Source organism: Aotus nancymaae, unplaced genomic scaffold (genome assembly GCF_030222135.1).
Source record: "Aotus nancymaae isolate 86718 unplaced genomic scaffold, 86718_ANA_hifiasm-v0.15.2.pri h1tg000028l, whole genome shotgun sequence".
NCBI classification, from domain to species: Eukaryota; Metazoa; Chordata; class Mammalia; order Primates; family Aotidae; genus Aotus; species Aotus nancymaae.
In genome coordinates this window covers 34,376,901-34,401,421 of record NW_026988441.1, presented here as the reverse complement: position 1 = coordinate 34,401,421, position 24,521 = coordinate 34,376,901, and the positions used below count along the sequence as shown (strand labels likewise).

Genomic DNA, 24,521 nt, shown 5'->3' with positions numbered 1-24,521 from the left:
GAGCCATCGTTCCTGGCCTTAAGAATGCTACTTTTAAAAATAGGAACAAGCCAGGAACTCAATCAGTCTTGTTCCTTTTCTAACTTTCCTTCTCTGGAAATAGTTCCTCTTTCACCCAGAGGCCCACAAGAGGGTGCTATCTGCCTTTTGGATGGAACTTCCTGAATCAGCCCTGAGGATATTCATCACAGAGCTATACATTCAGAGTAGCTGGGATTACAGGCACGCACCACCTCACCCGGCTACTTTTTGTATTTTTAGTAAAGACAGGGCTTTGCCATGTTGGCCAGACTGGTCTCAAATTCCTGACCTCAAGTGATCCACCTGCCTCGGCCTCCCAAAGTGCCAGGATTACAGGTGTGAGCCAGAGTCCAGCCTATTTATTCATTTAAGTCTTGCTCTGTCACCCAGGCTGGAGTACAGTGGTGCAATCTTGGCTCACTGCAACCTCTGCCTCCCAGGTTCAAGTGATTCTCCTGCCTTAGCCTCCCGAGTAGCTGGGATTGCAGGCTTGTGCCACTGCACCCGCCTAAAATTTTTTTATTTTTAGTAGAGACACGGTTTCGCCATGTTTGCCAGTCTGGTCTTGAACTCCTGACCTCATGATCCGCCCACCTCGGCCTCCCAAAGTGCTGGGATTACAGGTGTGAGCCACTGCATCTGGCCTTATTTTATTTTAGAGAGTTGGTATATCGCTGTGTCACCCAGGCTAGAGTACAGTAGTGCAATCATAGCTCAATGCAGCCTCAAACTCCTGGGCTCAAGTGATCCTCCTACCTCAGCCTCCCAAAGTGCTGGGATTATCGGCATGAGCCATTGTACCCGGACAGCCTGTGATTTTTATTTTTATTTTTATTTTTGAGAGTCTTACTCTGTGTTACCCAGGTTGGAGTGCAGTGACATGATCTTTTGCTTTATTTCCCAGGCTGGTCTTGAACTCCTGGGCTCAAGGGATCCCCTGACTCATTCTCCCGAAGTGCTGGGATTACAGGTGTGAGTAACCTTGCCTAGTAATGTAATATTTACTTAGGAATGAGGTAAGTACTGGAAACCTGAAATGCTGAAATTAGGCAGAATTGTCAAGATTGTTGAAGTTAGAATCATCATGATAACATTTAACACCGGAGCACCTTAGCTGTATAATTTAAAATTCACAGGCTGGTCCAGGTGTGGTAGCTCACACCTGTAATACCAGCACTTCGGAAGGCCAAAGTGGGTGGATCACTTGAGGGCAGGAGTTTGAGACCAGCCTGACCAACATGGTGAAACTCTGTCTCTTAAAAATAAATAAATAAATAAATAGATAAAATAATAATAACAAAAATTAGCCAGGAATAGTAGCCTGTAATCCCAGCTACTGGGAAGGTTGGGGCAGGAGAATCGCTTGAACCCAGGAGGCAGAGGTTGCAGTGAGCTGAGATTGCACCACTGCACTCCAGCCTGGGCAACAGAGCGACTCCATCTCAAAAAAAAAAAAAATGAAAAAATAATAATTAAATAAATTAATTTATGAAGAACTCCCAGGAAAACAGCAGGAATGTAATGTGTCAAGTGCTTTGGTGGAGAATCTGGCAGCATCTGCTAAGGCTGTGCCTCTCTGATGATCTAGTAAATTCCACCTCTTAGCATCCACCTTGAGAAAACACACAGTTGTGCCTACAGAGACACAACTACAAAACGGCATTGTAGCCTTTGTGTATAATCCTGAGAAAACAGAAACAACTTAACCATCTGTCCCTAATGGAAGAGATAGAACACCAGGCAGCTGGTTAAAGGAATGTGACACCACAGATAGATCTAGAAGATCTGAAGGAAAAAAGGCAAGTTGCAGAATATAGGCAGCATCATCCATTTATGTAAAGGAACAGAACATTACTGCAAAGTTTTTTTGTTTGTCTGTCTTAAGATTAGAGTGGGGCTGGAATGGAGAGAGAGTAAGATTTGCTATTTTACGATTAGCCAGGCACGGTTGCAGACACCTGGAGTCCCAGCTACCTGGGAGTCTGAGGCACAAGAATTGCTTGAACCTGGGAGGCAGAGGTTGCAGTGAGCTGAGATTGAGCTACTGCACTCCAGCCTGACTGACAGGGGGGAACTCAGTCTCAAAATTAATCAATCAAAATGTGACTTCACCAGAACCCCACCTGCTGGTCCCTCGGCACATTTGTAGTCTCTCAGCTGCAGCATCTGGCTTACCTGTGGTGTGGCCAAGTCCTGGTTTATGTGAACCCATGGGTTTGGGGGCTGCCAGCCTTTCTATGCTCAAACTGGGAAAGTCCCAGGCAAACTTGGATAAATGGGTCACCCCGCCTGAGGGCAGGCATCACTGCAGGTTTGTTCACCACCATCTCCCCAAAGCCCAGCAGAATAGGGACTCAAAAGGAGTTGGTTTTTGTGGAGTTGGAAAGTGAGTGTAGTCTGGACAACATGGCAAAACCTCATCTCTACAAAAAAATAAATTAGCGGGGCATGGTGGTCCTAGCTATTCAAGAGGCTGAGCTGGGAGGATTTCCTCATTGCAGTAAGTTGAGGCTGCAGTGAACCGTGACCACCCCACTACACTCCAGCCTGAGTGACAGATGAGACGGTCTCAAAAAAAAAAAAAAAAAAACCACAGCTGATACCAAAATTGCTTAATTGAATTGGCTAAACTTTTTTTTTTTTTTTTAAAAACAAGGTCTCTGCCAGGCACAGCACTTTGTGAGCTGAGTCAGGCAGATCACCTGAGGTCAGTAGTTTGAGACCAGCGTGGCCAACATGGCAAAACCTCGTCTCTACTAAAAATATGAAAATGGCCAAGCATGGTGGCTCATGCCTGTAATCCCAGCACTTTGGGAGGCTGAGGTGGGCAGATCACCTGAGGTCAGGAGTTCGAGACCAGCCTGACCAACATGGAGAAACCCTGTCTCTACTAAAAATACAAAATTAGCTGGGTATGGTGTTGGGTGCCTGTAATCCCAGCTACTTGGGAGGCTGAGGCAGGAGAATCGCTTGAACCCAGGAGGCGGAGGTTGCAGTGAGCCAAGATTGAGCCGTTGCACTCCAGCCTGGGCAACAAGCGTGAAACTCTGTCTCAAAAAAAAAAGAAATTGACCTTGGGGAGCCCTAGGAGATGTGGAGATGTCACAAGGAATTAGCTCCTTTGTCTCCCAAGGCAGCTGAAACTGAAGGACAACTGTGTGGCTTGCTGATGGGGAGAAAGATGCCCTACATATCAAAATGCGATGGGTAAAGATTCCAAACTGGTTTCAATTACCAGCCCTAAGTCAAAGAGAAGTGTATTTCAGGAGAAGAGCCCTTTCTGTCTCCGGGTGTCAGACCTTCAGCCGAGAGCCAGGGTGAAAGACACTAGTTAGTCTGTTCTTTATTTTCCTTGGAAAATTACAGGGTTACTTATCAACAAAATAACTGTCCAGGGAAGTGCCATTTGGTGGCTTCTATGTACAGGTCCATCCCTGGGAACCGTATTTCCAGAGGGGGCCTCCCCCTGAGGCCCCCCTTGGCAAGCTCCCAGGTATCCAAGAACAAATCACAAGGTGATGGCTGCTGGAGTGGGTCGGACCCAGGCCTACTGCTGGGCAGAGGGTTTGGGGGCCTCTCTCCTGGAAGCCTGCTCTTCCCACACCCCCTTTCCCAGCCAGGCTGTCTTGGACACTCCTGGGGTTCTGCTGAGGGGCACATGGTTCCTGCTTTGGACTTCTTTTGAGATGTCATTTTAACACTGAGGCGTCCCGGCCTCCCTTCCCGGAGGATGGGTTATTTGCAGTGCCTTCTTTTCTTTTAGTCCCGGTTTTTGTACAAAAACAACGATATTCCCCATTGGATTGTGTTTTCGTCCAAGAAACAAAAGTGCCTCAACAGGTACAGTTCTGCTGGTCGATCTGCTTCCGACAGGGCTCCATGGTGACAGCCACGCCCACCCCGCTCCGGCCCGATGTCATTCGGGTCACCTCGCTCCAGGTGTCTGTGTCTGGGTCATAACACTCCACACTGTCCAGGAACGTGTGACCATCATAGCCTCCTACAGGGAGAACAGAAGGGACGGTCACCACCTGTCATGCCACATCCAAGAGCAGGGGACAGAAAGAGGGAGAAGCAGCTGCAAAATACAAAAGCAGGCCGGGCGTGGTGGCTCACACCTATAATCCCAGCACTTTGCAGGGCTGAGGCGGGAGGATTGCTTGAGACCAGGAGTTCGAGGCCAGCCAGGGCAACATAGCAAAACACTAGTCTCTTACTAAAAAAAAAAGGCCAGGCATGGTAGCTCAGGCCTGTAATCCCAGCACTTTGGGAGGCTGAGGCAGGTGGATCACTTGAGTCCAGGAGTTTAAGACCAGCCTGGGCAACATGGTGAAGCTCTGTCTCTACAGAAAAAGACAAAAATTTAGCCAGGCATGGTGGTGCTCACCTGTAGTCCCAGCTAGTAGGGAGGCTGAGGTGGGGAGGAACAGTTGAGCCTGGGACGCCGAGGTTGCAGTGAGCAGAGATTGCGCCACTGTACTCTAGCCTGGGCGACAGAGTAAGACCCTGTCTCAAAATAAATAAATAAAAATAGGCCACTCATGGTGGCTCATGACTGCAATCCCAGCACTTCGGAGGCTGAGGCGGGCAGATCACCTGAGTTCGAGACTATCCTGGACAACATAGTGAAACCTCGTATGTACAAAATGTACAAAAATTAGCTGGGCTTGGTGTCGCATGCCTATAATCCCAGCTACTTGGGAGGTAGAGATAGGAGAATCGTTTAAACCAGGGAGGAGGAGATTGCAATGAGCCAATGTTGCACCACGGCACTACAGTGTGGGCAACAGAGTGAGACTTTCTCTCAAAAGTAGTAAATAGATAAAAATTCTAAATAAAATAAAGGCTGGGCACAGTGGCTCACGTCTGTAATCCCAACATTTTGGGAGGCCGAAGCAGGTGGATCACCTGAGGTCAGGAGTTTGAGACTAGCTTGGCCAACATGGAGAAACCCCATCTCTACTAAAAATACAAAATTAGCCAGGTGTGGTGACGTGCACCTGTAGTCCCAGCTACTCGGGAGGCTGAGACAGGAGAATTGGTTGAACCCGGGAGGTGGAGGTTGCAGTGAGCTGAGATCGCACTACTGCACTCCAGCCTATGTAACAGAGTGAAACTCCTTAACAAAACAAAACAAAATAAATAAGATTAGCCAGGTGTGGTGGGTGCATGCCTGTGGTCCCCGATACGTGGGAGGCCGAGACAGGAGGATGGCTGGAGCCCAGGAGGTTAAGGCTGCAGTGAGCTGTGATCACACCACTGCACTCCAGCCTGGGCAACAGAGCGAGACCCTGTTTCTTTTCTTTTTACTTTTTACTTTTTTTTTTTTTTTTAGAGATGGGGTTTCACCATGTTGGCCAGGATGGTCTCGATCTTTTGACCTTGTGATCCACCTGCCTTGGCTTCCCAAAGTGCTGGGATTACAGGTGTGAGCCACCGTACCCAGCCATGAGACACTGTTTCTAAAAAAAAAAAAGAAAAGAAAAGAAAAAGCAGCCACCTGTCCACAAATGAGGCTAGTCAGGACTCTTCCCTGCCCTCAGGGCCTCACCAAGGACGTAGATTCTCCCCTGGTGCACAGTGATCCCCAGGGCACTTCGCCGGTGCTTCATGGGGGCTACGAACGTCCACGTCTCTGTTTCCACATCATACCGCTCCACACTGTTCAGCTGATCCTGACCATCATAGCCCCCGGCCGCGTAGATACAGTTGTGCAGGACGCAGACGCCTAAAGGACACCGTGCACAGAAGGTGATTCTAGGGTCTGGCTTCGGGAACCCCAGCCATCACCTCCTTGAGGGAGACTTTTCCTCTCTCCTCTACCTTCTCACCCTCAGAAATGAAGCGGGGAGAGAGAAGCTTGGACTCCATCAGAATCCAGTGCTTCTGTGGGTACCCCAGGGTGAGGGTGACAACAGGGGGTCTGTCCCAGGCCTGGCTCAGTGTCACCCCAGGATGATGAGGGGGTGGTGTTCCTGGACACCCCTCCCTGCAGTCCTCACGCACCTGCCCCACTCCGGATGGTGTTCATGGGTGTGATCATTCGCCACTCGTTCCTCTCTAGGTAGTAGCACTCAGCTGAATTAAGGCGGTTTGTCCCATCAAATCCCCCGACGGCATAAAGCAGACGATTCAGGACGGCCACGCCCACCCCGATCCTTCGTGTCAGCATTGGGGCCACCAAGTGCCACTCGTCTCGCTCTGGCTCATACCTGCAAGGGCGTGAGAACAATGATGACAATGGCCATTATAGCTGACCTTTGTGGAATACTTAAGTAAGGGCCCGATACCCTGCTCGTTCTTTTTGTTTCTCTTAAGTAGACAGGGTCTTGTTCTGTTGTCCAGGCTGGAGTGCAGTGGCACCATCACAGCTCAATGAAACTTCAGACTCTTCTTTTTTTTTTTGAAATGGAGTTTTCACTCGCCACCCAGGCTGCAGTGCAACAGCGCAATCTCAGCTCACTGTGACCTCCGCCTCCTGGGTTCAAGTGAATCTCTAGCCTCAGCCTCCCGAGTAGCTGGGATTACAGGCACCCACCACCTGCCCGGCTAATTTTTTTTTTTATGAGATAGAGACTAGCTCTATCACCCAGGTGCTGGAGCGCAGTAGCACGATCTTGGCTTACTGCAACCTCCACCTCCCGGGTTCAAGTGATTCTTCTGCCTCAGCCTCCAAGTAGCTGGGATTAGAGGTGTCCACCACAATGCCCAGCTAATTTTATATTTTTAGTAGAGATGGGGTTTCACTGTGTTAGCCAGGCGGGTCTTGATCTCCTGACTTTATGATCCACCTGCCTTGGCCTCCCAAAGTGCTGGGATTACAAGTGTGAGCCACTGCGCCTGGCCTGATTTTTGTATTTTTTGTAGAAATGGGGTTTTGCCATGTTGGCCAGGCTGGTCTCAAACTCCTAACTTCAAGTGGTCCACCTGCCTCAGCCTCCCAAAGTGCTGGGATTACAGGCATGAGCCACCACACTCAGCCTGCAGCTTCAAACTCTTGGGCTCCAGGGATCTTCCTGGCTCAGCCTCCTAAGTAGCTGGGACTACAGGTGCACGCCACTGTGCCCACCTACCCTTAGACACCAATGCCTGCAGTCATTCTCCAAGGACTGGTATCAGCAGCTCCATTTTCCACATGAGGAAACTGAGCCTCCTAGCCATCAACTCCTCAAGTTCAAAAACATATCTGATGGACCCCCTAAGGGCTCAGCCAGATCCCCCACTTCACAGATGATAAAATAACATCTCAGAAAGGAGAAATGGCACATTCAGCATCACTCGTTGATGCTCACAGAGTCCTTTAGGTCCGGCCTAGTGGCTCATACCAGTAATCCCAGCACTTTGGGAGGCCGAGGTGGGAGAATCCCTTGAGGACAGCCTGGCCAACATGGCAAAACCCCATCTCTACAAAAAATACAAAAATTAGCCAGGCATGGTGGCAGGTACCTGTAGTCCCAGCTACTCGGGGGTTGGGGGGGCGCGGACTGAGGCAGGAGAGTCACTTGAACCTGGAAGGTGGAGGCTGCAGTGACCCAAGATGGCACCAGTACACTCCAGCCTGAGTAGCAAAGCAAGACACTGTCTTAAAAAAAAAAAAAAAATTTTTTTTTTTTTGGCAGAGACAAGGTCTCACTATATTGCCCAGGCTAGTCTCCTGGGCTCAAGCAATCCTCCCACCTCAGCCTCCCAAAGTCCTGGATTACAGGTATGAACCACGATGCCTGGCTCAACTATTTCAAACTGATGGAACTTTTTCCAGATCTACACAAAGGAAACCAGATGCGTTTGTGACAATCAGTCCCCTACGCATTTCCCAGCCCCAGGCACAGAATCCGAGGTCACTGACTAGAACTCTCTCAGGAACTTAGCTTCATCCTGAGGCCTCCACTCCCTGCAGACAAAAAGAGGAGACAGGCACTCAGCCTCAGGAAGAATCCCCGGGTCTCAGCATCTTGGGACCTGCCAGGAGCAGGAGCCTCAGAGCCCACTCCGGGCCCTGCCACTCACCTCTCCACGCTGTTGTGGTGGATGCAGCCGTGGGAGCCACCGACGGCATAGATGTGCCCATCGATGACCCCCACCCCGATGCGATTGCGGGGCACGCTCATGGGAGCGCAGGGCGACCACTGATTGGTCATGGGGTTGTAGCAGTCCAGGGCGCTGGAGTCGGTGTTGCCGTCGGGGGAGTTGTTCCGGCCGCCCACAGCATACAACAGCCCGCCCACCACGCAGCCGGCCAGGCCACTCCGTGGCACCTGCAGGTCCGCCAACCGGAGCCAGGTGCCGTCACTAGGGTTGTAAGCCTCCAGATAGCTGAGCGACTGTCGGAAGTAGCCGCCCGCGGTGTAGATCAGGCGGCCCACCTTGGGCGCCCGGCAGGGCATCATCTGCGTGGGCTTGTGCAGGGTGAGCTCCTCAAAGATCTTGACCAGGTAGTCCTTGCAGCGGGAGTCCGACTGCAGGATCTCACACTTTTGCAGCTGCATCTGCAGGAAGTTCGGCGTCAGCGAGTGGCAGCGCACGGCCCGCAGCAGCGCCTGGACATAGAAGCGCCGCTGCTCGCAGTCGTACTTGACCCAGTTGATGCAGGCATGGAAGACTTCGGACTCGCAGCGCACGTTAAGGTCGTCCCTGCTGATGAGGGTCACCAGTTGGCAGTGGGACAGATTGAAGAACTCCTCTTGCTTGGCCACCTGCAGAGGGCGACAGTGGGAAGGCTGACCCCCAAGTCGCCCCCACCCCTCACCAAGCAGGACCCAGGGGACAAGTAGCTCACCACTGCCACTGAGAATCTCAGCTTCCTCGTCTGCTAAATGGGGATCTGAATAATAGGAACCGCATACATTGTGACCATTAAATGAGTTAATACTACGTGCCAGACATGTCATCAGGACTCAGGGAAATGGGCAAAGACTCAATAGATGGTGTACCCTGCAGTATCATTTGTTTTTTGTTTTTGTTTGTTTTTTGAGACGGAGTCTCACTCTGTCACCCAAGCTGCAGGGCAGTGGCACTATCTCGGCTCACTGCAATCTCCGCCTCCCAGGTTCAAAATTTTCTCCCACCTCAGCCACCTGAGTAGCTGGGATTACAGGCACCCACCAACATGCCCGCCTAATTTTCTTTCTTTCTTTTACTTTTTTTTTGATACAGAGTCTCGCTCTGTCGCCCAAGCTGGAGTGCAGTGGTGCAATCTTGCTTCATTGCAACCTCCGCCTCCCAGGTTCAAGCAATTCTCCTGCCTCAGACTCCCAAGTAGCTAGGATTACAGGAGTGTGCCACCACACCCAGATAATTTTTTTTGTATTTATTTATTTATTTTGAGACAGAGTCTCACTCTGTCACCCAGACTGAAGTCCAGTGGCATGATCTTGGCTCACTGCAAACTCTGCCTCCCGGGTTTAAGTGATTCTCCTGCCTCAGCCTCCCCAGTAGCTGGGATTACAGGCACCTGCCATCATGCCTGGCTAATTTTTTTGTATTTTTAGTAGAGATGGAGTTTCTCCATGTTGGCCAGGCTGGTTTCAAACTCCTAACTTCAGATGATCCTCCCGCCTTCGCCTCCCAAAGTGCTGGGATTACAGGCGTGAGCCACTGCGCCTGGCCTTGTATTTATTTTTAGTAGAGACGGGGTTTCACTATGTTGGTCAGGCTGGAATTTTTGTATTGTTAGTACAGATGAGGTTTCTCCATGTTGGCCAAGCTGGTCTCAAACTCTTGACCTTACATGATCCGCCCATCTCAGCCTCCCACAGTTCTGGGATTACAGGTGTGTGAGCTACCGCACCCGACCTGTTTTTGCTTTTAAGACAGGGTTTTGCTTCGTTGCTCAGGCTAGAGTGCAGTGGCACGATTATAGCTCACTGCAGCATTAAATTTCTGGGCTCAAACGATCTTCCCACCTCAGCCTCCCGAGTCACTGGGACTACAGGTATGTGCTACAACACCCAGCTAATTTTTGTATTTTTATGGTAGAGATAGGGTTTCACCATGTTGGCCAGGCTGGTCTTGAACTCCTGACCTCAAGTGATCCACCTGCCTTGACCTCTCAAACTGCTGGGATTACAGACAGGAGCCACCGCACCCAGCCTTGTTGTTTTTTTGATGTGGGATCTCACTTTGTTGCCTGGGCTGGTCTCGAACTCTTAAACTCAAATGATTCTCCTACCTCAGCCTCCTGAGTAGGTGGAATTACAGGTGTGCGTCACCATACCTGGCTTGGTTTTTGAACTCTAAGAATATGTTACTTCTAGGGCCAGGCGCGGTGGCTCACACCTGTAATCCTAGCACTTTGGGAGGCCAAGGTGGGTGGATCACCTGAGGTCAGGAGTTCAAGATCAGCCTGGCCATCATGGTGAAAACCCCATCTTTAAAAAATAAAAAATAAAAATAAATAAAGAATATGTTACTTATTTTTTCTGAGTTTATTTTTATTTTTATTTTTTTTGAGACAGAATCTCACTCTGTCGCCCAGGCTTGGGTGCCATGGTGCGATCTTGGCTCACTGCAACGTCCACCTCCCAGGTTCAAGGGATTCTCCTGTCTCAGCTTCCCGAGTAGCAGGGACTACAGTCACATGCCAATATGCCTGGCTAATTTTCCTTTTTTGTATTTTTGGTAGAAATGGTGTTTTACCATATTGGTCAGGCTGGTCTCAAACTCCTGACCTCAGGTGATCCACCTGCCCCAGTCTCCCAAAGTGTTGAGATTACAGACCTGAGCCACAGTGCCTCGCCCTCTCTTTTCAATTTCTATAATTTCCTTCACTGAGAAATGAAAATGAAACCAAAAACAGTGTAAGGAAATTTCGTGCACCAAAGAAAACATGACTAAGATTCAGACTTGCAGCTTGCAGCCTCTCATGGGTGCCTAATAAACATTTGCTGACTGCCCAAAAGGCTGGGCTGCCCCAAGATTTGGCTGCTTTTCACTGCACTCCGGCCCTACCTTTGACCCCAGAGAAACCAGGGAGCCTAGAGACCCAAGAAGACCTCACCTCCCCCAGCTGTTCACGAGTCTCCCCACATGTGTAGACAACTCAGAACTCCAGTTGTTTTTTAAATTTTTTTTTCTCTGAGACTGAGTCTCACTCTGTCACCCAAACTGGAGTGTAGTGGCTCGATGTCGGCTCACTGCAACCTCCGCCTCCCAGGTTTAAGAGATTCTCCTGCCTCAGCCTCCCAAGCAGCTGGGACTACAGGCACACCATTACGCCCAGCTAATTTTTGTATTTTCAGTAGAGATGGGTTTTCGCCATGTTGGCCAGGCTGGTCTTGAACTCCTGACCTCAGGTGATCTACCCGCCTCAGCCTCCCAAAGTGTTGGGATTACAGGCGTGAGCCACTGTGCCCAGCCCCTGTTGTTTCTTGTTTGTTTGTTTGTTTACAGACAGGGTCTCATTATGTTGCCCAAGCTGGTCTTGAACTCTTGGCCTCAAGCGATCCTCCCACCTCAGCCTCCCAAAGTATGGGGACTGCGGACGTGAGCCACCACGCCCAGCCCAGAACCTCCTTTTTCTCCAGTTTCCTGCCTTCATATCTCAGTGGGAGACAGTGACCTTTCACATCTCAAGGGGAGATGGTGATGAGCATTCCTCCATCCCTGGTCCTTCACCTGACACTACCCCCAGCCCCGCCCCCCGCTCACCTCCCCGAAATGCATGTAGATGTACTCCCGGGCGCGCTGGTGCAACTCCACACAGCCAATCTGTTCAGCGAAGTTGGCAATGCCGATGGCGTTGCTGGGGTCCAGCTGCTGCACCAGGAAGTCACTACAGGCACGGACAACGCTGTCGATCTGGTACATGACAGCACCATTCATGACGTGGAGGACACATTTCTCGCCCATGGAGATGGAGGCCGTGTAGGCGAATTCGATGAGGCGCTCCATGACCTTGGGGTGGATGCCCTCGATGGACACCACCTCCATGCCCTGTTCCCGCAGCCCGTTGGTGAACATGGCCTTGAAGACGGGGCTGGAAGAGGCCAGCACCACCTTGTGGGCCATGAACTGAGCGGCTGGCGCGTCCTGGTACTTGACCTGCAGGGTGACGTCGCACAGCTGCTGGCTGAGCCGCAGCTCGTTCATGATGCCGAAGGCCTGCTTGGTATGATCCTCCAGGGTGTAGCTGAAGGTGCGGTTGCCATGCTGGGAGGGCGTCACCTCCGCCTTGCACTCCGTGGAGGCGTACATCACTGCGTCCCCTCCCGCCTCGGGGCACTGCGACCGCAGGGGCAGGAATCTGCTGCAGGCCCCAGCCCCGCTAGGCCTGGGTTCTGGCTGCATGGGGTTCCAGCAGATAAGCAACACCACCACCTCTGGCACTCAGGGGCCTGGACGGGAGAGAGCACAGGGCAGGGGGCAGGGGTTGGGGCTGGGCCAGCACCTGCTGGGCCTCTTTTTGTAAGAGAAAGCAATACCTAGGTCAGTTTTCCTGCAAAGTAGGTGAAGCAGAGTCCATTTGCAAACTTGCAAACTTCCCCCTGACCGGACCAGCCCAAGAGCTCATCTTAAAACACAGGTGAGATCATGTCTCTCCCCTGCTCTGGATCCTCCAACATCTCCCACAGTACCTAGTAAAATAGAACTCCTCAACAGCCTGCAAAGACCTTATGTAATTGGCCCCTGCCACCTCTTCCCTTTGCTCATTCTGTTTCAGTGATCTGGTGGCCTTTCCCTTTCTAGAGCATGTCAAGCTCATTCCTTCATTTGCCTCACCATTTATTGGGCATTTACTGTATGCCAGGCACTGATCTAGGTGCTGAAGACACAGCCGTGAGCAAAACACACAAAAATCCTACCCTCCTGGAGCTGACAACTGCCGGGAGGAACAATCGTAAATTAAGCAAAATCTAGCTTCATAAAGAAAATTACAATGGAATTGTGACAAGCTATTCAAGCTATTCTCATACCTCAGTCTCCTGAGTAGCTGGAGTAGCTGCGATTACAGGCACTAGCCACCACAACGAGCTGAGAATCGGGTGCAGTTTTTTTCTTTTCTTTTTTTTTTTTTTGAGACAGAGTCTCACTCTGTCACCCAGGCTGGAGTGCAATGACATGATCTTGGTTCACCGCAATCTCTGCCTCCTGGATTGAAGCAATCCTCCTGCCTCAGCCTCCCAAGTAGCTTGGATTACAAGAGTACGCCACCATGCCTGGCTAATTGTTGTATTTTTAGTAGAGACAGAGTTTCACCATGTTGGCCAGGCTGGTCTTGAACTCCTGACCTCAAGTGATCCACCTGCCTCGGCCTCCCAAAGTGCTAGGACTACAGGTCTGGCCTCGGGTGCAGTTTTTTTTAAAATCAAGCAGAGCAAGCCTCTTCGAGAAGCTGAGGTTGGAGCTGAGACAAGGATGAAAATTATAAAGTGGGAGGCCAGGGAGCAGTCTTCCAGGCAGAGGGAACAGCAAGTGCAGTGGCTCAGAGGCTGAGACCGCCAATCTGGAGAATTGGGAAGGAGTGCAGTGAGAGCTAAGGACTTAAGGAAGGGTTTCATGCAAACCCCTGGAGCCTGGCGGACCAGGAGATGAGTTATGTGTTTTGTGTTTTGCTTTGTTCAAGACAGAGTCTTGCTCTGTTGCACAGGCTGGAGTGCAGTGGCATGATCCTGGCTTACTGCAACCTCTGCCTCCCAGGTTCAAACTATTCTCATACCTCGGCCTCCTGAGTAGCTGGGATTACAGGCACCGGCCACCAGGATGGGCTAATTTTTTTGTATTTTTAGTAGAGACGGGGTTTCACCATGTTGGGCAGGCTGGTCTCGAACTCCTGGCCTCAAGTGATCCCCCTCCTCGGCCTCCCAAAGTGCTGGGATTACAGGCACAGGCCGCTGTGCCCAGACGTGAGTTATGTTTTGAAAGGTATGGGGGATCTCCAAGTGGCCCCTCAAGCGGATCTGCAAGTTCTCGCTCCCCTCTTTCTGGGGCTCAATTCAAAGTCTCCTCTTGCCTGTTAAATTGCCATCACTGGGCTTGTCAGGAACTGAAATGACCTCCTTTGCTTGTTTGTTGATCGACTGTCTCTCGTCCCCAACCCCAGCGCCTCAAATGGCACGGAGCCCTATGTAGGTCGGCGTCGGGCCAACCCTCTCTTGTGCCTCACGCCTGGGGCCTGGCACTGCGAAGGGGTCAGTAAACCGGTGGCTGGCTAACTGCCCGCGCCATCGGGCCTGCCAGAGCGCCCTCCTCCACACTCCCTGGGTGCCACTCGGCCCCACTCCGGTGCCAAGGCCCTGCGCTTGCCTGTTGGTCTTTGGCCAATCGGTCAACGATGCCCCTTGGGCACCAGACACTTCCCCCACCCTACAAAGCGACAAGTGGGCGACTGCGCATGCCCCTCCTGAGCCGCCAGCAGGCCCAGAGAAGCGAGGAAGTGACCCCGCCGCGGCCGCTCGGCTGCCAACCCCAGAACGCAGGTCAAGTCCCCGCCCCCCGCCCCACGCCCCGGAGCCCCCGAGCCTCCGTCTGCGCCGCGCCTCCTGGGTTCTCTCGCTCGGCCACCCCGACACTCGCGCCGTCCAACAAAAAGATCGGACCCAGGCCGCGCTCTCCTGGCCCTCCGAGTCCGGGCCGGGAACTCAAAAGCGCCCCGGGCCGTGGCGCCCAGTTTCCAGGTCCCCGGGTTTGACCGCAGGGGCGCTCGCGGCCCGCGACGCCCGCAGCCCGGGCACAGCCCGCCTCACTCACCCCGCCATGGCCGCGCTCCGGCTCCGCCTCCGCCGCCCAAGCCCCGGCGCCTCCATCGCTGCGCGTGGGGGAGGCGCGGAACGCGCGCAGGTCACCATGACTAAGCAGAGCCGGGCGCCCGCCCTGTCACAATAAAAGTCCCCGGGCCCTGGCCTCGGGCGGTAGGGACCGCGGAGGGGCCGCTCCCCACCCCCCGCCCACGCCTGCTGTCGCCGAGCTGCGCGGCCCCAGCGCGGCCACCACGGCGCTTGGCGTGGCGGCGGGGTGGGGGAACGCGGCGCTGGGCGCGCTGAGCCGCGTGGTCCGAGTCGCCGGGAGTCTGAACCCCGAGTTCCAGGCCTGCGTGCCCCGGCCCGCACCGGGGATGGGGTAGACGCCCCTCCTCGCCACTGCTGCCCGAACGCTCACCTGAGCCCTCGGGTCGCCTCCGTAGGGGGTCCCTGGGGTGGGGACGCCCGGGGCGTGCAACAGTTCCAGGCACTGTGGTGCCACCCGCGCACTGCGCTTCCGGGAAGCCCGGGGGCCGCGGCCCGGTCCGAGCGATTCCTGCCTAAACTTGGCCGTAGGGGACCCGCGGACGCCTCTGCCGTCGGGGGGCCTCGGCTCCAGGGTTGCGTGGCCTGCGGGGTCTCTGTCGTCGATTGGGGAGCGGCCTCCGGACTCCCGAAAAGGAGGCGGGGAGAAGGCGGAGAGGGCGCGGCGGGGAAGGAACGGCGATTCCCCCGCCCTTCCCGCAGGTGCCTGGCGCCCGTCGGCGAGGGGCAATGGGCGGGGGCGCACAGCCAGGCCCCTCTCTCTCTCTCTGTTCCTTCCATCTCCCGGTTTCGTCGCCGGGCGTTTACTCGCGGGGCTGCGCGCCACCACCTGCTATTCTCCCTTTAACACCGCACAGCGCAGGCCTCGTGGTCCGGCGGCCGCAGGATCTAGGGAAAATTGTCTACCTCCTTGGGTTTTTTTCTTTTTTTCCCCTTTAGAAACAAGGTCTCGCTCTGGTCTGCACGCCCAGGCTGGAGTGCAGTGGCGCAATCACGGCTCGATACAGCCTGGAGCTCCTGGCCCCAATCGATCCTCCCACCTCAGCCTCCTGAGTAGCTGGGACCACAGACACTCGCCACCACGCCCGGCTAGTTTTTTTTGTTTGTTTGTTTGTTTTTTTAATTTTTTTTTTTAATGAGAGAAAGAAAAAGGGGGAGAGAGAACAGGATTCTTGCTCTATTGCCCGGGCTGGAATGCAATCTAAAAATAGGTATTAAAAACTTCTTTTATGCCGATAATTGTGCTTAACAACGGCGACAGGAAACAATAAGGGAAGAAAATAACAAACAGCCAACCAGTATTTCATTAAGTCTGTGAAATGCTATGCAAATGCTGAAGAGTGATTTACTTCCAATTTTCCAATTATGTGGTCACTTTCAAAATAGGTGTAATGTGATACTGAGAAAAATGTATGTTCTGTGGACCTGGAGTGGAGAATTCTACAAATATTCACTAAGTTTACTTATTCCAGGTCTAAGTTCAAATCATATATGTCCCTATTAATTTTCTATGTCGTTGATCCGTTGAATATTAACAATGTGGTGTCAGAGTCTCCCACTATTATTGTGCGGGAGTCCAGGTCTCTTTATAAGTCATTAAGAACTTGTCTTATGTATCTGGGTGCTCCTGTATTGAAATGTCCTTTGTTTCTTTTAGTCTTTGTTACTCTTAAAGTCTATTTTGTGAGTGACGAAAGTTACAACTCCTGTTTGGTTTTTTTTTTTCTTTTTGCTCTCCTTTTAATTGGTGAGTCTTCCACCATCCCTTTGTTTTGAGTCTTTGTATGTCGTTGCTTGTAAAATAGATCTGGATACAGCGTACCGATGGCTTTTGACTTTTTATTCAATTTACCTGTCTGTGTCTTTGATTGGGGCATTTAATCCATTTAAATTTAGAATTAATATTTGTGAGTTCAATATTGTCATTTAATGCTAGCTGGCTATTTTGCCCATTAGTTGATGTAGATTCTTCATTATGGAGATACTCTTTACGTTTTGGTAAGTTTTTGGGATGACTGATACTGGTTGTTCCTTTCTGTTTGTAGTACTTCTTTCAGAAGCTCTTGTAAAGCAGGCCTGGTGGTGATGAAATCGCTGAGTGCCTGCTTGTTCAAAAATTTTTTTCCTTCACTTATAAAGCTTAGTTTGGCGGGATATGAGATTCTGGGTTGAAAATTCTTTTCTTTGAGGATATTGAATATTGACCCCCACTCTCTTCTAGTTTGTAGGGTTTCTGGTGAGAGGTCTGCTGTGAGTCTGATAGGCTTCCCTTTATGGGTAACGTGACCTTTCTCTTTAGCTGCCCTTAGAATTTTCTCCTTTATTTCAACCCTAGTGAATCTAGTGATTATGTGTCTTGGAGTTGCTCTACTTCAGAAATATCTTTGTCGTGTTCTCTGGATTAGCTGGAGTTGAGTATTGTCCTGCCTTACTAGATTAGGAAAGTTTTCCTGAATAATATTCTGAATAATATTTTCCAACTTGGATTCATTCTCTTCATGACATTCAGGTACACCTATCAATCGTAAATTACATCTTTTCACATAGTCCCATATTTCTTTGAGATCTTGCTCATTCCTTTTTACTCTTTCTTCTCTAATCTTGTCTTCTCATTTCATTTCATTTCATTAAGTTGGTCTTCGACCTCTGATATCCTTTCTTCTGCTTGATCAATTCGACTGTTAAAACCTGTGCGTACTTCATGGAGTTCTCGTATTGTATTCTTCAGTTCCATTAATTCACTTATATTCCTCTCTAAATTGTCTATTCTCGTTAGGATTTCGTCAAACCTTTTTTCAACGTTCTTAGTTTCTTTACATTGGGCTAGAACATGTTCTTTTAGCTCACTAAAGTTCCTTATCCACTTTCTGAAGCCTAAATCTGCTAATGGAACGCACTCGTTCTCCATCAGGCCTTGTTCTCTTGTTGATGAGGAACTGTGATCACCTGTGGAAAGAGAGGCATTCTGATCTTGGGTATTCTCAGCCTTTTTACGCTGGTTTCTTCCCTTCATTGTGAGTTCATCCACCTGTCGTCTTTGTAATTGCCTACTTTCAAATTAGGTCTCTAAGTGGACGTCCAACTTGTTGATTCCCAGCGCTGAAATCTGAGCAACCCACTGCGCCCGGCCAAAACAGCGGCATCAAGATTCGTGGTGCTTTTCTGCCCGGGAATCTCCAGTCTGGCCTCCCTCTTGAGTCCCTTCTTCAATCAGGTAAATGGGCGACTCTGCCTTCCCGGAGCTCCAAACATCGGTCAGTCCCGTTTACTCTGCACCAAGAACTGCCGCACCAGGGTGCCGGCAAAACCGCGACGCTGGCCACAAGAGTCGCCCTGGCGACCCGTGGGGCTCCTCCGCTGGGAATCTTCCGGTCCGTGGGTAACAAAAATTCGTCTGAAAGTGTGGCGTCCTCTCATTCTGTGCGTTTTCTCTGGGAGCTACAATCCCGAGCTGCTAGTGATCAGCCATCTTGGATCTCTCTCCTGTTTTTGTTTTTTTTTCTGTAGAGACAGGGGTCTCGTGATGTTGCCCAGGCTGGTGTTGAACACCTGGGCTTAAGAGATTCCCCTCTCCTCAGCCTCCCAAAATTCTGGGAATAAAGGTGTGAGGCCCCAGGTTTTCCTTGGTTTTGTGTTTTGTTTTGTTTTTTAATTAAGACAAGAGTCTTGCACTGTTCCTCAGGCTGGAGTACAGTGGGGTGATCTCAGCTCACTGCTAACTCCGCCTCCCGGGTTCAAGAGATTCTCCTGCCTCAGCCTCCTGAGTGGCTGGGATTACAGGCGCCCGCCACCACGCCCAGCTAATTTTTTGTATTTTTAGTGGAGACTGGGTTTCACCATGTTGGTCAGGCTGGTCTCGAACTCCTGACTTCGTGATTTGCCCGCCTCAGCCTCCCAAAGTGTTGGGATTACAGGTGTGAGCCACTGTGCCCGGCCTGCCTTGTCTTTATATTCGATTTACCTCCTATCAAGAGGCATGTGGCACCTGCTTTTGGGGGGTTCAAACCCTGGATCTTCCTATTACCGACTCTGCCGGGGGGGGGGGGGCGTTTCCTTAACTCTCTATGGTTCAGTTTCCTCTCTGTAAAAGCAATAATATAATGACATCTGTCTGCCAGATTATCACTAAGACTAAATGCGAACGCTAGTTTCAGATAGAGTTTTGCTCTTGTTGCCCAGGCTGGAGTGCAATGGCACCATCTCGGCTCACTACAACCTCCACTTCCCGGGTTCAAGCGATTCTCCTGCCCCGGCCTCCCGAGTAGTTGAGATTACAGGCATGTGGCACCATGCCCGGCTAATTTTGTATTTTCAGTAGAGACAGGGTTTCACCACGTTGGTCAGGCTGGTCTCAAACTCGAGACCTCAGATGATCCGCCTGCCTCGGCCTTCCAATGTGCTGAGATTGCATGTGTGAGGCACCCACGATTGCTATTTTTCATGGCTAGGGATACTGATTTGTCATGTACACCGTTTATGATGTGACGTTACCCTTTAAATAAATGTATGTACGTTTATTTTAAATAATTCATCTAAGTTGTTAATACTTTAAAAAGATAGAGAGGCCGGGTGCGGTGGCTCACACCTGTAATCCTAACATTTTGAGAGGCCAAGACGGGTGGATCACTTGAGGTTAGGAGTTCGAGACCAGCCTGACCAAAACGGTGAAACACTGTCTTAACTAAATACAAAAAATTAGCCAGGTGTGGTGGTGAGCTGGGCGACAGAGCAAGACTCCACCTCAAAAGGAAAAAAAAAAAAGATAGACGGGGTTTCGCCATGTGCCATGTTGCCCAGGTTGGCCTCGAACTCGTGAGTTCAAGGGATTGGCCAACCTCGCCCTCTGAAGGTCTGCGATTACAGGCACGAGCTACTGCTTCCAGCCAGAGGCCTGCTAAATTTAAAGTAAGTGAATAATAAATGGAAAGGCTAGGCCCCTGGAGCCTCCGCGGTGAATTTGAAAGATTCAACGTTCTGGCTTAGGGTCTGGAAGGAATCACGTGTAGGGCTACGGTGTGGCCTTTCCCCGGCTACCCCAGATCCTTGTTGCGGGTAGCTGCAGTTCCAGACAGCTCCCGATGGGGCGCCCTAGATAGCCCATGAATAAGCTGAGTGCCTGAGGTTGTAACCAGCACCCTCCTGGCACGTGGTGGAAGACAACCTCTTCATCTCTCACAATCAAACCTACAGGTGCGGTGAGCCAGGTGCTTGTAGAGATTTACCCAAGGTGCACTCGCACACATACAGGAGGAAGGAAGCATGTGCACACACATTTATTGCATTGTAGTGCATATCATGGCAAAAGGACTGGATCCCATTCACAAGTCCCTCTGTAGAGCCCTGGCTTAATCAGTGGTGGCACATCCTTGCTGAGAAATACTATGCAGCCAGTTAAAAGGAGAAACACATTTACTGTATGGATATGTACCTAGATCTTCTATTTTTTTCTTTTCTTTTTCTTTTTTCATTTTATTTATTTATTTTTCTTTTTTTGAGACAGGGTCTTGCTCTGTCACCCAGGCTGGAGTGCGGTGGCACAATGATAGCTCACTACAGCCTTGACCTCCTGAGCTCAAGTGATCCTCCTGCCTCTGCCTCCCAAGTAGCTAGGCCTACAGTCACTCACTACCGCACCTAGCTGACTTTTTTTTGTTTTTGAGATGAAGTCTCGTTCTGCCACCCAAGCTGGAGTGCAGTGGCGCAATCTTGGCTCCCAGGTTCAAGCAATTCTCCTGCCTCAGCCTCCTGAGTAGCTGGGACCACAAGTGTGTGCCACCACACCCAGCTGAGCTTTTTCTTTTTTTTGTCTCACTGTGTTTCCTGGGTTGATCTCAAACTCCTGGGCTCAATTGATCCTCCTGCTTCAGCCTTGCAAAGTGCTGGGATTACAGGCACGAATGACTGTACCTGGCCAGGTCTCCTTTTTTTTTTGAGACGGAGTTTCACTCATGTTCCCCAGGCTGGAGTGCAATGGCACAATCTCAGCTCACTGCAACCTCCACCTCCCAGGTTCAAACAATTCTCCTGCGTCAGCCACCCGAGTAGCTGAGATTACAAGTGCCTACCACCACACCTAGCTGTTTTTTTGTATTTTTAGTAGAGACAGGGTTTCACCATGATTGTTAGGCTGGTCTCGGTTTCCTGACCTCAGGTGATCCACCTGCCTTGGCCTCCCAAAGTGCTGAGATTATAGGAGTGAGCCACCATGCCTGGCCCAGGCCTCCATTTTTTTTTTTTTTTTTTTGAGATAGAGTCTCGCTCTGTGGCCCAGGCTGGAGTGCAGTGGCGTGATCTTGGCTCACTGCAACCTCCGCCTCCCAGATTCAAGTTACTCTTCTGCCTCAGCCTCCCAAGTAGCTGGGACTACAGGCGCGTGTCACCATGCCTGGCTAATTTCTTGTATTTCTGGTAGAGATGGGGTTTCACTGTGTTAGCCAGGATGGTCTCCATCTCCTGACCTTGTGATCCGCCTGCCTTGGCCTCCCATAGTGCGACGATTACAGGCCAGAGCCACCGCACCCTGCCTCCAGGCCTCCATTTTTTATTATTTATTATTTATTTATTTATTTATTTATTTTTGAGACGGAGTTTCGCTCTTGTTACCCAGGCTGGAGTACAGTGGCGCGATCTCGGCTCACCGCAACCTCCGCCTCCTGGGTTCAGGCAATTCTCCTGCCTCAGCCTCCTGAGTAGCTGCGATTACAGGCACGCGCCACCATGCCCAGCTAATTTTTTGGATTAGTAGAGACGGGGTTTCACCATGTTGACCAGGATGGTCTCGATCTCTTGACCTTGTGATCCACCTGCCTCGGCCTCCCAAAGTTCTGGGATTACAGGCGTGAGCCACCGCGCCCGGCCCATTTTTTAAATGTAAAAAAAGAACAAGTGCTATGGACTGAATTGTTCACCCCACCCCGTTTTCACTTGTTGCAGCCTTAACTCTCAAGGAATGCTATTGGGAGATGGGCCTTTGGAAGGTGATTAGGTCTAGATGAGGTCATGAAGATGGGGCCCTCATGACGGGATTGGCTGTTTTTTTGTATTTGTAGTAGAGACGGGGTTTCACCATGTTGGCCAAGTGGGTCTTGAACTCCTGACCTCAGTGGATCCACATGCCTCAGCCTCCCAAAGTGTTGGAATTACAGGCATGAGCCACCTCAACCAGCCTGCTCTCTCTTTCTTTCCCCAACATGTGGGAACACAGTGAGAAGGCAGCTGTCTGCAAGCTCAGAAGAGAGCCCTCACTAGAACCCAACCATGCTCACATTCTTTTTTTTTTTGAGACGGAGTCTTGCTCTGCTACCCAGGCTCAGGCTGGAGTGCAGTGGCGCAATCTCAGCTCACAGCAATCTCCGCCTCCCAGGTTCGAGCAATTCTCCTGCCTCAGCCTCCCCAGTAGCTGGGGATTACAGGTGCCTGCCACCACGCCTGGCTAATTTTTTTTTTTTTTTTTTTTGGTAGAGATGGGGTTTCCCCATGTTGGCCAGGCTGGTCTCAAACTCCTGACCTCAGGTGATTTGCCCATCTGAGCCTCCCAAAGTGCTGGGATTACAGGCGTGAGCCACTGTGCCCGGCCCCATGCTGGTATTCTGATGTTGGACTTCCTACTCTCCAGAACTAGGCAAAAGTAATTACTGGGACTGAAGCCACCCCATGTATTTGTTATGCAGCCCAAGCCAACCAAGAGCACAATGTGTGGGTATTGCTGGGCGCTGTGGCTTATGTCTGTAATCTCAGCACTTGGGAGGCTGAGGCAGGTGGATCACTTGAATTCAGGAGTTTGAGACCAGCCTCAGCAACGAAGGGATACCTTGTCTCCACAAAAAAATTGTTTAATTAGCCGGGTGTGTTTGTGAGCTGTGTCGTGGCGGTGAGCTCTGTGGTTGTGAGCCGGGTGTGGTGTGGGACCTGTGGTCCCAGCTACTGGGGAGGCTGAGGCAGGAGGAGTATTGCTTGACCCCAGGAGGTGGAGGCTGAAGTGGGCCATAATTGTACCACTGCACTCCAACCTGGGCAACACAGGAAGATCCTGTCTCAAACAAACAAGAAAATGTGTGGGTGTACTATATTTTCCAAGATATAATATTTTTTGAGACAGGTTTTGCTGTGTCACCCAGGCTGGAGTGCAGTTGTGCAATCATAGCTCACTGCAACCTCTACCTCCCAGGCTCAGGTGATCTTCCCACTCCAGCCTCCCCAGTAGCGGGGACCCTAGGCATGTGCCACCACACCTGGGTGATTTTTTTTTTTTTTTTTTTTTGAGACAGAGTCTCGATCTGTTACCCAGACTGCAGTGCAGTGAAATGATCTCGGCTCACTGCAACCTCTGCCTCCTGGATTCATGCAGTTATCATGCCTCAGCCTCATGAGTAGCTGGGACCACAGGCACCCGCCACAATGCCTAAATATTTTTTGCATTTTTTTTTTTTTTAGATTGAGTTTTGCTCTTGTTGCCCAGGCTAGAGTGCAATGGCGTGATCTTGGCTCACCACAACCTCCACCTCTTGGGTTTAAGCAATTCTCCTGCCTCAGTCTCCCATGTAGCTGGGATTACAGGCATGCGCCACCACGCCTGGCTAATTTTGTAGTTTTTTAGTAGAGGCAGGGTTTCACCATGTTGGTCAGGCTAGTCTCGAACTCCTGACCTCAAGTGATCCACCGGCCTCAGCCTCCCAGAGTGTTGGGATTACAGGTGTAAGCCACCAGGCCCTGCCTATTTTTTGCATTTTTAGTGGAGACAGAATTTCACAGTGTTCGCCAGGCTGGTCTCTAACTCCTGGCCTCAAGTCGTCCTCCAGCCTCGGCCTCCCAAAGTGCTGGGATTATAGGCATGAGCCACCTCGCCCAGCCGCCTGGATGATTTTTAAATCGTTTCTAGGGACTGGGTCTCCCTATGTTGTTCAGGCTGGTCTCCAAGTGCTGGGCTTAAACGATCCTCCTTGCCTCGGCCCCCAAAAATGCTGGGATTACAGGCATGAGCCGACATGTCCAATCAAGATATATTATTAAGTCAACAAAATAACATGCAGAACAGCGATCAATTTGTGCAAAAAGACAGGAGGCATATTTACATTTCATTTTGGCAAGGTGAATCCACAGACTAGCTCTGGAAGGCCCCCAGGAATCCCACTATGATCGCCACAGGGAAGGGAAACTGGGTGCTTTTTTTTTTGAGATGCAGTAGGTCTCCAGCCTGGGCAAAAAGAGTTTTTTTGCCCAGGCTGGAGGCCTAGTGCAATCTCGGCTCACTGCAATCTCTGCCTCCCAGGTTTAAGTGATTCTCCTGCCTAAGCCTCCCAAGTAGCTGGAATTACAAGTGGCACGCCACCATGCCCGGCTAATGTTATTTTAAGAAGAGACGGGGTTTCACCTGTTGGCCAGGCTGGTCTCAAACTCCTGAACTCAAGTGATCCACCCGCCTCAGCCTCCCAAAGTGCTGGGATTACAGGCGTGAGCCATTGCGCCTGCCCAAACTGGGTGCTTTTAACATTTTGTAGAAAGTTAATAATCGAGTGTGCCTGTGTTCCAACTGGTTGGTTTTCCATGTGTGTGTGGCCTCCAGGCGCACTTTGAGCGTGGCCAGCAGGGATTTGGGGTTATTCCAGTCTGGGTCAGGGGTCCTCAAAACACCGGGTTTCGCGGCTGCCTGCAGTTCCGAGGTCTCCCGGAAGGTGGAGCGCTGCAGTTGGGACCCGAAGCCAGACGCCCCCGACTAGGGCCCGGGACCCATCCAGCCGTGCAGGGGTCAAGAATGTCCCTGGGGACACGCCCGGGGCTGGG

General features: G+C 51.1%; 1 protein-coding gene across 3 annotated transcripts; it reads right to left on the bottom strand.

Moving 5' to 3' along the window:
- Positions 1–3,339: 3,339 nt before the first annotated feature.
- Positions 3,340–15,199, bottom strand: KEAP1 (kelch like ECH associated protein 1). 3 transcript variants are annotated; one of them, XM_012435972.2, is made up of 6 exons: positions 15,115–15,199; positions 11,668–12,353; positions 8,029–8,714; positions 6,028–6,233; positions 5,573–5,749; positions 3,340–4,021 (listed from the first exon to the last, which is right to left on the bottom strand). In XM_012435972.2, exons 2-6 carry the CDS (start codon positions 12,304–12,306, stop codon positions 3,855–3,857), a joined length of 1,875 nt encoding a protein of 624 aa, XP_012291395.2. In that variant the 5' UTR covers positions 12,307–12,353; positions 15,115–15,199; the 3' UTR covers positions 3,340–3,854. The 3 variants fall into 3 exon arrangements, with proteins under 3 accessions (XP_012291395.2, XP_012291394.2, XP_012291396.2); XM_012435971.2 differs by lacking the exon at positions 15,115–15,199 and adding an exon at positions 14,707–14,781; XM_012435973.3 differs by lacking the exon at positions 15,115–15,199 and adding an exon at positions 12,933–14,423.
- Positions 15,200–24,521: the final 9,322 nt, after the last annotated feature.

What these genes read in the sequence shown, in the direction of transcription:
- KEAP1 (XM_012435972.2), bottom strand. Translation starts at nt 12,306, where the DNA reads ATGCAGCCAGAACCCAGGCCTAGCGGGGCTGGGGCCTGCAGCAGATTC. An exon ending in TCTACATGCATTTCGGGGAG is followed by an intron (nt 8,715 to 11,667) that starts GTGAGCGGGGGG and finishes CGCCCTCTGCAG; the next exon opens with GTGGCCAAGCAAGAGGAGTT. An exon ending in GGGGAGAATCTACGTCCTTG is followed by an intron (nt 4,022 to 5,572) that starts GTGAGGCCCTGA and finishes TTCTCCCTGTAG; the next exon opens with GAGGCTATGATGGTCACACG.